Source organism: Nycticebus coucang, chromosome 24, assembly GCF_027406575.1.
Source record: "Nycticebus coucang isolate mNycCou1 chromosome 24, mNycCou1.pri, whole genome shotgun sequence".
Lineage (NCBI taxonomy): Eukaryota > Metazoa > Chordata > Mammalia > Primates > Lorisidae > Nycticebus > Nycticebus coucang.
In genome coordinates this window covers 32,588,261-32,602,683 of record NC_069803.1, presented here as the reverse complement: position 1 = coordinate 32,602,683, position 14,423 = coordinate 32,588,261, and the positions used below count along the sequence as shown (strand labels likewise).

Here is a 14,423-nt window from a genome sequence, read left to right as displayed (position 1 = left end):
GGGAAAGAGGTGAACAAGAATCCCTAAACTGTCAGTATGAGATAACAAATTCTGCAGTGGTAGGAAGGGCACATAACAGGACAATTATGTGAACAAAGATATTTCAAGTCCTGGGTTGAGATCAGGGGTCCAAGAAGAGACAACCTCTTTGACTTAGAGGGCAAGTTAGAGGGATGAGAGTAGAAAAGCATAGAAATTTCAGCTCGGTGCCTGTAGCTCAAGCAGCTAAGGTGCCAACCACATACACCAGAGGTGGTGGGTTTGAATCCAGACCTGCCCTGCCAAACAACAATGACAACTAAACCAAAAAATAGCCCAGTGTTGTGGCAGGCGCCTGTAGTCCCAGCTACTTTGGAGGGTGAGGCAAGAGAATCACTTAAGCACAAGAGTTTGAGGTTGCTGTGAGCTGTGATGCCACGGCACTCTACCCAGGGCAACAGCTTGAGACTCTGTCTCAAAAAAACATAGAAATTTCTCAGCATACAAATGTTAAGGTGTATTTATTTATTTATTTATTTAATCAAATCAAAGCTGTGTACATTAATGTGATCATGGGGCACCATACACTGGTTTTATATACCATTTGACATATTTTCATCACACTGGTTAACATAGCCTTCCTGGCATTTTCTTAGTTATTGTGTTAAGACATTTATATTCTACATTTACTAAGTTTCACATGTACCCTTGTAAGATGCACCGTAGGTGTAATCCCACCAATCACCCTCCCTCCGCCCATCCTCCCCCCTCCCTCCCCTTCCTCTCCCCTTTCCCCATATTCTTAGGTTATAACTGGGTTATAACTTTCATATGAAAGCCATAATTCGTTTCATAGTAGGGCTGAGTACATTGGATACTTTTTCTTCCATTCTTGAGATACTTTACTAAGAATATGTTCCAGCTCCATCCATGTAAACATGAAAGTTAAGGTGGATTTAGATGGAGACTAAGCTGTGGGAGGCAGAGGGGGATCAAACATGTTCGCCAACAGGTGGCGCCCGTGTGTTATTTGTGGCAGAAACGAGGGCGAAAAGGCAAAACCAGCTCTGTCTGGATGAACTTTCAGAGTTGGGAGGAGAAAGACCCAAGGAAAAGTCAAAACAATGCATAGTAGAGAGAGTTCCCTTTCAATAGCCGTCTTGTGTGGCAGTGTTTCCGAATGATAGGGATAGAAAGAGATGGTTCCTGGACGCAGCTTTCTGCACCTATTTCTTGGACCTAGTTGTCATGAATTTGATTTTACTCTCATCAACCAGGTTAACAGATATGGGAAAGAACATAATAAACTTTGGAGACCGATGTGTTTAGTCCTAAGGTTGTTGAAGCCCTTCATATCAGGAGCCCTTTAGTGGGAAGTCTTGCAGTAGCCATCATCATCAATGGCAATCAAGGAAAATTGGCATACTATTCAGGCAGAATGAACCACCTGAGAAATTCCGCAGAGGAGCCAACTTCAGCAGCATTGGAGGGGTTAGCTGAAGAAGAGTGTGCACTGCAGGAGAACTGACAGCCTTTGTGCTGCTGACAAAATCCTGTGAATACCAGCCTCAATGAGCAGAAGTTGACATGAGAAATATCCAAAAATATTTCACAACTCTTGGAGAGTCAGGGCTTCCCTAGAGCTGCAGGAAATCACTGCACTCACAAAGACCTTGCTCCCATCCCCAGGATTCTGAAAACCCTTGCAGCCTCTGCACATTCCTCCTATTCAGCTTTCAAAGTGAGGCCCCAAGAACCTCAAAAGCAATGTCAGAATCAATGGCTGAGTTCATTAGCAATCAGCCCATGCCCACAGCTCAGCAACATGGAAATACAGGGCAGAAAGAAAGCTGAATCTCTAGAAGTTCAAACCACCTAAAATTTGGATTCTTAGGACACCCGAATGAAAACGTTTGCCAATGCCTAAGTAGATAGAAAGTGATTTACTGTCCTAGACAGAAAGGATTCCTTCTTTTCTGTTGTGCACAGCCTTTCCAGCCTCCGTGGCCTACTCCAGGGATCTGAAAAACAGACATGCCTGCTTGTCTTCAAAACACGCATCTTCCAACAATAAGTATGTTCTCCTTATTTAAACAAAAAATTATATCAAATAATTATATGCTCTCATTAAAAACTCACGTAATGCAGGCAGACATACAGCAAATGACAGGAGCCGCTCTCCCCAGCTGCTCATCTCAGTAGTATTCCCTTCAAAAATGTGTAGCGGAAAAACCGACCATGAAAACCCTTAGGTAGACTGAAAATGAAGGGACATTTTATAAAATAATTGATCTGTGTTTTTCTAAAATGTCTATGTCATAAAAGGCGAAGAAAGGCTGAGGAATGTTCCGGATTAAAGGGACATGACAATTGAGAGCAACACACGGTTTTAGACTCCATCCTGTGTGGAAAAATAAAATGGCTATAAAGGACATTATTCATTCAGTTGGAAAAACTGGCATGTGGAGAGTAGATCAGATAAAAGTCAGATCCTGGTTCAGAATATCATAATCCACACTGTATTATTTTAGATAAAAGTGTTGTATTCAGATTACAATACCACATCGGATTCAGTGTTAGGTATTTGATACTATATTGTAGTAGGTAAAACTGTTGTATTCAGATTTAGGATTCTGTGTTTGTTTAGGTTTAGAATATTGCATTCAGATTTAAATTAAAATATCGTATTTAGGTTTTCCAAAGTTGATAACTACTCGGGTCACATCAGAGCATTTCCTTATTCTTAAGAAATACATACAGTTTTGGCTCGGTGCCTGTGGCTCAAGCAGCTAAGGTGCCAGCCACATACACCTGAGCTGGCGGGTTCGAATCCAGCCTGAGCCCACCAAACAACAATGATGTCTGCAACCAAAAAAATAGCCAGGCTGGTGCCTGTAGTCCCAGCTACTTGGGAGACGGAGGCAAGAGAATCGCTTGAGCCCAGGAGTTGGAGGTTGCTGTGAGCTGTGACGTCACGGCATACCCAGCTTGAGAAATAAGAAAAAAGAAATACACGGTTTTAAGAGATAAAGGAGTAGATTATGTGTACAACTTATTATCACATGATTCAGGAAAAAAATGCACATATATAAATGGAAAGAGAGAGTGCAGGAGAGAAAGAGAGAAGGGCTGTGGCTTGGTGAACCTCACTGAAACAGACCCACGTAAATAAAATAAAATGATTGTTTTTAGACATAGTTTGGGGGTAATTGAAGCATCTTCTAAACCAAAACTTCTAGCAACTTTCTAGTTTTGCCTTTCACACTTATGTCCTAATTCACCTGAAAGTGGAAGGTAGAGGTCCAAGTTCATTTTGTCCTATATGGATGAACAATTATTCCATTAACTTATCAAAAAGTCAGCCCTTCCCTCAGGACAGCCATGACACCTCTGTGTTCCTGTGAGAGTGAAGCCTGTTTGTTGTTCTGATGCCTCCGTCCAGCTCCCCAGGACAATATTGCCTGGCTTTAGTTGTTTAGCTTTAACAAGGTATTGCTCTGTGATAGACTATGCCCACCACTTCAAGGGTGTTTTAATGGCTGTTGCCTGAGTTTCTTATACATTTGACAATCAGCTTAGCAAGTTCACGCAATTTCTCTGCAGCCCACTTGCTCACTCACTGTGAGAAGTGAAAGAGATAATAGATAGTTGTGTGAATCGTAGACCACAGAGAAACATCTGAGCTTCAGCCTATTGAAACGACACCACTGAGCCTAAAGGTATCGATTGCTATATCTTGTTTGTCTGTCATTTCTGGAAATATCTCTCTCATTCATAAATGTTCCTCATGCCCTGAGGGGCTGCCTCCTGTCACACGGGTTCCTATTAGGCCAATCTTTCCAAATTGGCCTTACTACAATTGTTATTTTTTAAAATCTCCTTTTGGACTTTTACAGCCACATTTCAACTGGCAAACAATTCTGAAAACTGGAAATGATTCAGTCCTGCTATCAGACTGTGGCCAGATTCCAATTTGACCTGCTGGGCGATTTGCCTAGCGATTTAAGAGGACCACGTGTGAAATCCTGTGAGGACTAGGCAGGAGGCAAAGGTGAAATGTGGACTCGTCGTGAAAACTTTCCACACAGACTCTTCGTTTGTTTTGAGACAGAGTCTCACTTTGTCACCCTTGGTAGAGTGCTGTGGCATCACAGCTCACAGCAATCTCAAACTCTTGGACTTAAGTCATTCTCTTGCCTCAGCCTCCCAAGTAGCTGGGAGGCACCTGCCACAATGCCTGGCTATTTTTTGTTGTAGTTGTCATTGCTGTTTAGTTGGGCTGGGCTGGGTTCGCACCCGCCAGCTTCAGTGTATGTGGCTGGCACTGTAACCACTGAGCTATGGACAAGGAGCCTGCACACTAGATTTTTTTTTTTTTTTTTTTAGACAGATTCTCAAGCTGTCACCCTGGGTAGAGTGCTGTGGCATCACAGCTCACAGCAACTTCCAACTCCTGGGCTCAAGCGATTCTCCTGCCTCTGCCTCCCAGGTAGCTTGGGACTACAGGTGCCTGCCACAATGCCTGACTATTTTTGGTTGCAGCTGTCATTGTTATTTGGTGGGCCTGGCTGGATTTGAACCCGCCAGCTCAGCTGTATGTGGCTGGCACCTTAGTCACTTGAGCCACAAGCGCCGAGCCCACACAGTAGATTCTTAAAAGCATTTTTTTTTTTTTTTTTTTTTTGTAGAGACAGAGTCTCACTGTACCGCCCTCAGGTAGAGTGCCGTGGCGTCACACGGCTCACAGCAACCTCTAACTCTTGGGCTTACGCGATTCTCTTGCCTCAGCCTCCCGAGTAGCTGGGACTACAGGCGCCCGCCACAACACCCGGATATTTATTTGTTGCAGTTTGGCCGGGGCTGGGTTTGAACCCGCCACCCTCGGCATATGGGGCCGATGCCCTACTCATTGAGCCACAGGCGCCGCCCTTAAAAGCATTTTTGTCCTGTGACGAACTTGACCCTACATTGAGAAAGCAGTATTAATATTTTATAATATTAATAATAAAGGTTATTATTTTATTTTTACATATTAATTCTATAAAACTTGGAAAAGATGAGAAAAGATAAATACTTATACATGATTCAAAGATAAATGCTTTGAATATTTTAAAGAGTTACCATCTATTTTCTAGTCCTCTTCTTGTCTTTTGTAATATAACATACCCTACTTTACATTCTGCACACAGCAGAACCCACGTCCTGTGGGTTGTCTGGTCAGCAATTTTATCCCTTTCTTCTTTGACAGGAGGAACCCAAATATATTCAGTGACTAAGGAACAAGGTCTTAGGGGAGGCTGGCCCACAACCCAGCCCCAGAGGTGAATTTTGATTAGACCAGACAAAGAATTCGGCCCCCTTGGCTGGTGACTGATTTAGGCTCTGGCATGACATACGATTCTGACCAATGAGGAATGAGAGGACGCCTGCCTGGAACTGGGGGGCTTAGTGACCAAGCAAGGCAATAAATGTTCTTAGCTGCGATGTCTGAACCTGCAGGAGTGTCTGGTGACTTTGCAAGGACAGGTGTGAGGGGGAAAGTCTCTGGATGGCGGACAGAAGGACCTGGGTTCCCAAAGATATTCCTGAGCTGCTGAAAGTCCCTATCTCCAGATGCAAATTCTAAAGATAGTGAATGGTCCTCTAGTTGAGCTCCTGGTTCTTATACAGCCAAGGGGAGATCAATGCACCCAACACACCTGGCCCTGCTCTTAAGATTGCATTGTGCCATGTCACTAGAGCTCTTCAACGCTATTTATGTAGCTGTCCTAATGAGCTATCACTTCGTAACTTGCTTAGTTGGCCCCGTAATGTGGAATAATGATAATAATGATAACAAGCTTTCTCGATATTAATAAAATGCCGGTAATTGCAGCAATAATAGTAGCTAGTGTTTATTTTCTCTGTTTACCAGAAACTGAGCCAAGTACATTACTCATGTCATCTCATTTAATCTTCAGAAAATGAGTTTTATAATTATCCCTATTTCACAGTTGAAAAACTGAGAGACCAGAGAAGTTGTGCAACTCATCCAAGCCCCAAAGCTAGCAGGTGACAGAGCTGTCTCTAAGACTGTGCTCCTATATCACGAGTGTACATAAACACGCATGTGTATGCTTCCACACTTTACAAAATATTACAATGCTGTCTTAAAATAAGTTCTTCTACGTTAAGAAAGCATCCATCTGTGCTTACAGTGCTGATTCTAGCACCTTTTTCATGTGCCACTTCCGGTTTTCATCTTTTTCTTTATGAAGTTGTGTAGAGAGTTGTCCACTATTTGTACACCTTTTATGCAGAACTGGTTTTTAAGATTATGTGCTTCATTTTCATTCTGCTGTACATATTTATTTCTAATTTTACCCCATTTCCCTTTTATTTTGAGACTTTTTACCCAGTAACACTTTGCAAGCATCTTTCTTTATACATATGCTTTGTTATATGGATGACTTTCACAGGTTGCATGATAGTTCATGAGTGTGACCTGTATAAGGCGCACAGCTTACTGGCTCCATCTCCCAAACTCAGTCCTGGATAAACTAAGGACGAGAGGGCGGTGCCTGTGGCTCAAAGGAGTAGGGCGCCGGCCCCATATGCCAGAGGTGGTGGGTTCAGATCCAGCCCCTGCCAAAAACTGCAAAAAAAAAAAAAAAAACTAAGGATGAGGACTGGAAGCAAGAATCTGAGGAACAAACATGGAGAAATGTGTGAGACTTTTGCCTCTGGGAGGCAGAAGCAGTGTGGCCACGGAGCTGGGAGCCAGGGCTGCAGTCGGTAGGCGTGAAGGATAGGACAGGAACTCTTCACCCCAGCCACACATTCAAGGTTCAGTCTCAGGCTTCCGCAGTGGTCTCTAGCAGCCAGAATGAATAAAAAAAGATTGAGCTCATTGTTTTCTGTTTCTATAGGAAGGAACTAGTAATATTTAATTTTACAGTAATAAGGAACTAGGCCTAGAGAAAAATCAGACAAAAGGAGAGAGCCTGTTTTCTCACTTGGAGAGCTGGCAGCGGCAAGCCCAGCCTAACAGATCACTGGCAGTTTCCTGAGAAAGGCCCTCAGAAGTAGCAGTTCCACACTTTGCTTCCACTGCTCTGCCTTCATGTAGCTCCGTGGTTTCCCCTCAACTAGATATAAAACTCCAAGCAGTGAATCAGACACTGATGATGCCCCAGAAGGGTTGGCAAAGCAACACACGGCAAGTGCTGCAGCCTCAAGAATAAAACACCTTAGAAGCTCCAGACTGAGAAGGGATCAGGGGTGGTGATAAGCATGTGTGTACTGGGAGGATTGCCTGGGGAAGTTAACATACCACAAAATGTTTATTTTTAAATAATAAATAAGTGGCAAAGGAAATACAGAAAGGGAAACATTCACAACATCCAAGTCACTAAAGTGCTTTCAAACATAAAATTTAGGGTGTCGCCTGTGGCTCAGTGAGTAAGGTGCCAGCCCCATATACGGAGGGTGGTAGGTTCAAACCCAGCCCTCCCCAAACCGCAACCAAAAAAAAAAAAAAAAAACCAAACATAAAATTTAAGAGACCAAAAGGCCTTGTCTGAGCTTAAAACACTGTGTTTTAAAAACAGTGTTTTAAAACATCCAGCACTGTCTTCCAGGACTCAGCAGGGGAAGGAGGTACATGGGTCTGGTTGTTGTGTGTTCAGGAGTTCCAACCTGCGTAGTCCATCAAATGACACTCAGAGAACACAAGTTATTACCTAGCAAGAAAACGGAAATCTCCAAGGCCAAGTTCAAGGTAAAGATACTATTACTTGTTCATCGGTACATATGGAATCTTCAGTATAAAGACATCTGGTTCTCCTGTAGACTAAATAATTTATATTTTCTAATTCAGAGTAAGGAAATCAGATCTAACCTACTACTCTACAGATCTCAGTTTATGTCAGGCAGCACAAATGCTTTTTAAACGTCAAATCCTCTCTGCTCAAGTTCTACAAGAGAATAAAAATTTTACAGCTCAAGGGCCTTTAAGGAATGGTTTCCTCTTAAAAAGTAAGTGGCATTGCATTTTACGCTGACATGGTAAGAAGAAAATTGAACTGAGAGTATTTGTCTTGCACCATTTTTGTCTTTTGAAAAATGCTGGTGAGGAAGGAACGTGAACATTTTTAGCCTTTGACGGTAGGACCTGTGGTCTCATAAGGCTCCCACCTTCCCAGGTGAGATGCCCTCCAACCCAGAAGAGCTAGAGCCTCGGGGAGCACCGGCCTCCTCCTGTGCTTTCTTGGTCTCCTGCCGGGCAGAGCTGGAGAGATCCATGGCCACATCTTCCAAGGCACTCTCTGGGCTCCCTCTGTCGGAGCCCCTCGGGGGTCCTGCCTGACTCTGGGTAGAACCTTCTGGGAGGTGCTCAGAGCCCCAGAGTCCCGCCAGCTTGTCTTCACTTCCTGGCTTATTTATCATCCTTGTGGATTTTTTATGCATCCCTGGCAGAAGAAGGAAGGGAAAGAATAATGAAAATAAATGTCTTTAAATTCAACAACTAAGTAAATTTCTTCCTTATTGTTGTCTAAATCCCATTAGAATTGTCCTTGTCAATGCCTGTCTCTGGAGCCTGCAGGAGAGGGAGGGAGGCAAACTCCCATCTAAAGAGGTTGAGAACTGGTGAACGCTAGCTAGTAACATCTGGCACTTTCCCCAACAGCCTCCGTCCTGCAGATACCAGTAAGCACACCCCCCAAACTGTGCAATTTCAGATGTGGGGGCACATGGTTCCCCACCCAAAATTCTCTTTGTCTCTTCAGTCCTTGAGAGCGAAGTCAAGACTGGATTTACATTAGGAATCTCCAGTGCTCAGTATATTGCTTGCTAGGCGTTGAAAAACTGTTTACCAAACAAAAAACCTCCCCCTTCCAATCTTAAAATACCATCACTGGTCTCCTAATTCATCTCCCACCATGCCCCAAGGGGCTCAGCTGTGACTCATCCCTGTGGATTTCCTGCAATGACAAAAGGGCACGTTTGACCTCACCAGCAGAGACTGTGCAAGCACCAAAAGTCCAAGGGGCTGAAAAGCTACATCTCGTGTTGTTAATGGTGGAGCCAGGTCCAGGGACCACATCTACTGGGTTAACTGACCCTGGGTATCACTGCCCTGCCCTGCCCTGCCCTATTTAGGAATTACCGTGTGCCCTACATTGTATGGTTTCTTAAAGTTCTGATAGGGTGGCGCCTGTAGCACAGTGGGTAGGGCACTGGCCCCATATATTGAGGGTGGCGAGTTCGAACCCAGTCCCAGCAAAACTGCAACAACAACAACAACAAAAAAAATAGCCAGGCGTTGTGGTGGGCGCCTGTAGTCCCAGCTACTCGGGAGGCTGAGGCAAGAGAATCGCTTAAGCCCAAGAGCTGGAGGTTGCTGTGAGCTGTGATGCTACAGCACTCTACCCAGGGCGACATAGTAAGACTCTGTCTCAAAAACAAGAATAAAAAAAAGTGTGATGCCTGTGGCTCAGTGGGTAGGGCGCCAGCCCCATATACGAAGGGTGGCAGGTTCAAACCTGGCCCCAGCCAAACAGCAAAAAATAAAACTAAAAAATTTATTAAAAAGTAAAATAAATAAATAAAAGTTCTGAGAGGGTTCAGCCAGTGGACGACATGCTGCAAGTGTGGCCTTGCTCCCTTCAACCCCAAATATACGTTTCTCATGCAAACAGCTGGGAGAAATTTTCCCACACGCTGTGTGCACAGCGCCAAAATGGAAAATAAGGGAATTGTCCAGAAATTCTAAGCCTCGTAATTAATTAAGAGTCCAATGCGAGATTCTGGGCCTGAATCTGAGGAAATGCTGGTTGCTTTGATTTCAAATCGCTACCCTGGTGGAGACACCCCCCACCCACCATGGCCCTGGCCCGCTCCCCCCAGCCCCTTACCCAGCAGCCAGGGCGCGCAGGTGCCACGCGCGCCGCCCTCGGCCGAGTCCAGCACGGAGCCGGGCAGCGGGATGCAGTGGCGCACCATGGCCCCGTACAGCCCGTACTGCGCCATCACGCTGCTGCCGCCCCAGCGCTTCTCCCGCTTGCGCCACTTGGCCCTGCGGTTTTGAAACCAGACCTGGTTTGAGGCAGGAGGGGAAGCAGAGGGACACACGGGGAGAGACACGTGAGGAGGGGGCTTCCAGGCGGGAGGTCCCGAAGCGCGCAGTCCTCTGCAGTGGGCCACGCGGCCTCCCCGCTGGGGGTGGGGGGGGGATTCCCGGGCTGAGGCGGCGGGACACAGCCTGCCACTTCCCCGGAGGGAGTCAGGAAGGGAAAACCCTTAACCCAAACCAAAGTGCCCTTCCCACACTGTGCGCCGAGATCCACTAGACCCGATTGGACAGTGTCCCCTTCTGATCCGAGGCTAGCAGGTTGCTGGTGAGAGCGCTCATGATAAATATTATGTCAATAGAAGAATATTGTGGAATACGGGGTAGCTGTTAAACAATAGTGAGTTGGTGACATCTTCTGACAAAACCGATGACAGAAGCCTGTGTGTGCCCGAGTGCACATGCGGACGCACGCACACTTACACGCGGGTAAAATTCAGAACCATCTGTGTGTGATCTGGAGACAGCGCCAAGTGCAGAAAGGACGGTCACATCCCGCTGTCTATGTTGGTTTCTTTGAGGATTTGAGATGAAGGATAGTCATTTTTTCCTTTAATATATCTTTATATAATTTCTAAGCACAGCACACATTATTGTGTAATTTTTGAAGAATGATTGAATAATAAATAATAATAAAAAGAAAAAAGCATGAGGGAGGCAGGGATATTCCCTTGTGCAGTTCAGCTAAGGGACCCTTGTTTTTTGTGCAAAGGGGAATGTGCCGGGCTGTTGGAAGGGGGCGGGGTTGGGTCACTGTGTGTGGTAAGGACATCCTGTCTGTGATGTCTCTGAGGAGGAAGGGGACCCCAGACACCTGTATCCGGTCCTCGGGGAGTTCAGTTTTCACAGCCAGCATTTCCCGGGCATACACATCAGGATAGTGGGCCTCACTGAATGCCTTCTCCAACTCTTCCAGCTGGTGGGCAGTGAAGACTGTCCTGTGGGGAGCCCAGGACAGGAACGTGGGCACGTGTCCACAGACAACCATACAGGACCCGTGCCTGCCTCCCCTGCTGTCCACACGCCAAAGCCACCTCATGATAATAGGATACCCCAGCTCTGAATGATTAGCCTTTAGAAAGTCCAGCAGTCTGGTTCAAACAGAACAGTTCTTCAGCTCTTTCTAAATGAATTCCATCGCCTCATCCTGAAGAGACCCATTTTACCAACTTGCAAATTTGTGGTATTATTGTTTTTCAAATTATGTTTTTTAAATGCAGATTGTCCTGCATCCTCCTGGGCATTGCAGACTTATCTTTCCAAATGACTGCTGTGTCCTCACTGCCAACCAGGAGGCCACTGGCCCTGCCATGAGCCAAGGCTATAAATTTATGGATTCTCAGATGCTGATACCATAAACATGGGAACAGCCTGGACCCATACCTGTGCCGACGTTTCTTCCTCTTGCCCAGTGTGGGCAACGCCTTCAGGCCACTCACGTCTCCAGGTAGGCTGTCCTCATCTGTAGCACAAGGAGAAGAAAAGGTCTTTAAAGGTGAGCCTGTTTTCTACTTTAATCCTGGATCTTACTGGAAGGGTTGAATTCTGTGCCTATTAGAACTGTGAGTAGCATTTTGAGCACTCACTGGATCCAAAGCTTAACATTGTCCTGCCTCATCTCAATGATTCTTAATTTAAACCCCCCTGAAGTATTATTATACTGTTTTTACAGATGTGGAAACCAACTTAGAGAGATCAAGTAATTTTCCCAAGATCACACAGGTGGTACAGAATGAAATTCGGATTCAGATCCCAGATTTTTTTTTTTTTTTTTTTGCAGTTTTTTTTTGGGCCGGGGCTGGGTTTGAACCCACTACCTCTGGTATATGAGGCCAGCGCCCTACTCCTTTGAGCCACAGGCACTGCCCTCAGATCCCAGATTTTGTGAAGCTGAGGCTTCTTGGCCCCTAACTGCATTTTCTATCCCCACACAGCTTCCAAATTCATTCACCCTCTCTGCCTCCAACCTTGTCATCTTAATCTCTACACCCTCATCTCTCAAAGGCAGGGCTTAGGTTTGTGACATCAGAATCCTTGTAAGAACTATACTCCTGCCTAGATGTGCCAGTTTAGAATGTCCAGAGGTGGTGCCCAGGAAAGTCATTCTTTGTGAGTGTGCCCAGATGACTTGTCGATGCACTTGAGAATTTACAAACCATTCTATTGTAGTTTATCTCACTATAAATCTTTTATCTTTTTTCCATTGTGTCAAAGATCCAGGATGAAAGGGAAGTTAGTACACAAAGCTATTTTCAGATTTATTGTTGAAAAGCATAATTGTTTCAAAATATTTTTAAAATGAACAAAGGCAAAGATAACTACTAAATAATACTAGTTTCACTCCCATATCAACTGGCTTACCGGAAACCCATGTGCTCAAATTATAACATTTCTATTGTGCTGTTGGATTTGACAGCCATTAGACACACAGGTTATTGAGTGAGGGTGGCTAATCAGATAAAGATCTACTATAAACATGAAATACTCTGTGGACTTAGAAGACTTACTGGCCCTAAAAAGTAAAATATTTTATGTTGGTTATGTGTAGAATGATAACATTTGCATATATGGGATTAAAATATAGTATTTAGATTCATTTCACTGGTTTCTTTTTCCTTTTAATAAGATTGTGAGAAATTTCCATCAAGCATACAATTATAAGATACCATGTAATCATTGGGCAGCTCTGCTCCAGACTGTACAGAAACGCCTCCACGGAGTGGCACTTAGCTGCACTTTGCCTTTCACCTTATCAGTGTCCACGGACAAAAGAACCCATCCAATGAAGGTGATTTTTTAATTTCTAGTGAAACAGCTAACAGGGGGTTTATTTTATCTCACGAAGGGGCTCGTGGAGTCCTTTTGCAGTGGAGTGGAAGCTCGCTTGCCTGCCTGCCTGCTTCCTTTTACTCTCAGAAGACCCAATGTGCCTTTTGTTTTTTTGCCTTGGCTGCCTGGATGCTCAGCTCGTTTCTACCACACAGCTTCACTAGTCCGCGTTTTCTTGCACCATTCTCCCTTTTCTCCCCCCCACGCTCCAACCTCTCGATTTCACGCCCTTGTCCTTTATAGAATGTCATTGCTCCCTTCTCTTTCCTCATAACCTGCCTCGAGTTCTTGGAAGAGGCAGGTGGGCTGAGCCTAAGGACAGTGGGACCCACGGGTTGCGTCTCTTCTCACGGGCGGGGCCTGAGATCCCTTTTCAGCACCCGAAAGGCGGACAGCTCCTGGGCTCCGGCCAGTGCTCCTGGGCACCAGTCACCCTTCGCTCAGTTCCGCATGTCTCCGCCCGGTGCCGGGTTCGGTGCTGCTGGGGAACAAGACAGGTCCCAGCTTTCCGACACTCGCCGCTCCCAGAGGCCGAGACGCTCTCTGGGCGTCGGGGAAAAGGCCCTCTGCAGATGTCTCCAAGGGTACCGAAACCCCCAGGGCCTCATCTCAGGGTTCCATTAGGAACCGCCGAGCTGCGAGAACCGGATCCGGGAGGGCAAGGGGATCCAGCAAGGGCAGGTGGAGCGGCTCCGCGAATAAGCCTCTCCTGACGGGGCCGCGCTCCGGCCTCCCAACTTCCCTCAGATCTGGGGTGCTGGGGCAGGGGCGCAGGGGACGGGGTGCTACCGCAGGGGAACGGTACGCGCGGCCTGATTACCGGATGTGGAGGTGCTCTCGCTGCGCTTCTGGCGGCTGAGCGAGGGCGGTGGGCGGCAGGAGGCCTGCGGGGCAGCGGGCGCTGGGCCCCCGGGCGGCAGCAGCGGCATGTCGGCCAGCAGTAGGCAGGGCGCCCGGGCGCCCGAGGGCGGCTGCGCGCCGAAGCCACAGACAAGGCCGAGCCCCAGCGGGAGGGTCCCGCGCGCCGTGCTGGGGACGCCCAGGCCAGGGCCGGAGCACAGCGCGGCCGCTGAGACCTCGCACCCAGATCCTGGTCCGGGGCCAGCGGGCGCCGGCAGCTCGGCCTCCAAGCCAAGTAGGTCGGTGATGGCGAAGCCTCGGGGACGCGGGCCTGTGGGGGAACCTCCGGGTACCAGCGCCCTGCTCCCGGTGTGCCCGTCGGAACGTGCGTCCCGGCCGGTCATGTTTCTCAGTCGGAGAGGCGCGACCCGCCCTGGATCACGTTTGCGGAGGGTCCCAGCCCAGAGGATGCTTTATACACTGGACAGCCCTTCGGGCGCTGAAGGCCTGGAGGGCTCCAATCAGCGAGGGGCGGTCGCGTCACTATTCCGGATCCCGCGAAATGGGGACGCCACCAGGTCCCCTCCTCTCGATTGCCGCCTTCCCAGCGGAGTCCCCTCAGTCGCTTCCTTCTCTCTTCTCCCCAGCCCACCCCACCCCTATT

General features: G+C 46.9%; 1 protein-coding gene across 1 annotated transcript; it reads right to left on the bottom strand.

The window, feature by feature from the left end:
• Positions 1-8,139: 8,139 nt before the first annotated feature.
• On the bottom strand, positions 8,140-14,191 carry VSX1 (visual system homeobox 1). The gene is made up of 5 exons (XM_053578667.1): positions 13,740-14,191; positions 11,474-11,552; positions 10,905-11,028; positions 9,876-10,056; positions 8,140-8,429 (listed from the first exon to the last, which is right to left on the bottom strand). The coding sequence occupies exons 1-5, from the start codon at positions 14,161-14,163 to the stop codon at positions 8,140-8,142; spliced, it is 1,098 nt and encodes a 365-aa protein (XP_053434642.1). The 5' UTR covers positions 14,164-14,191.
• Between the last annotated feature and the right edge of the window lie 232 nt (positions 14,192-14,423).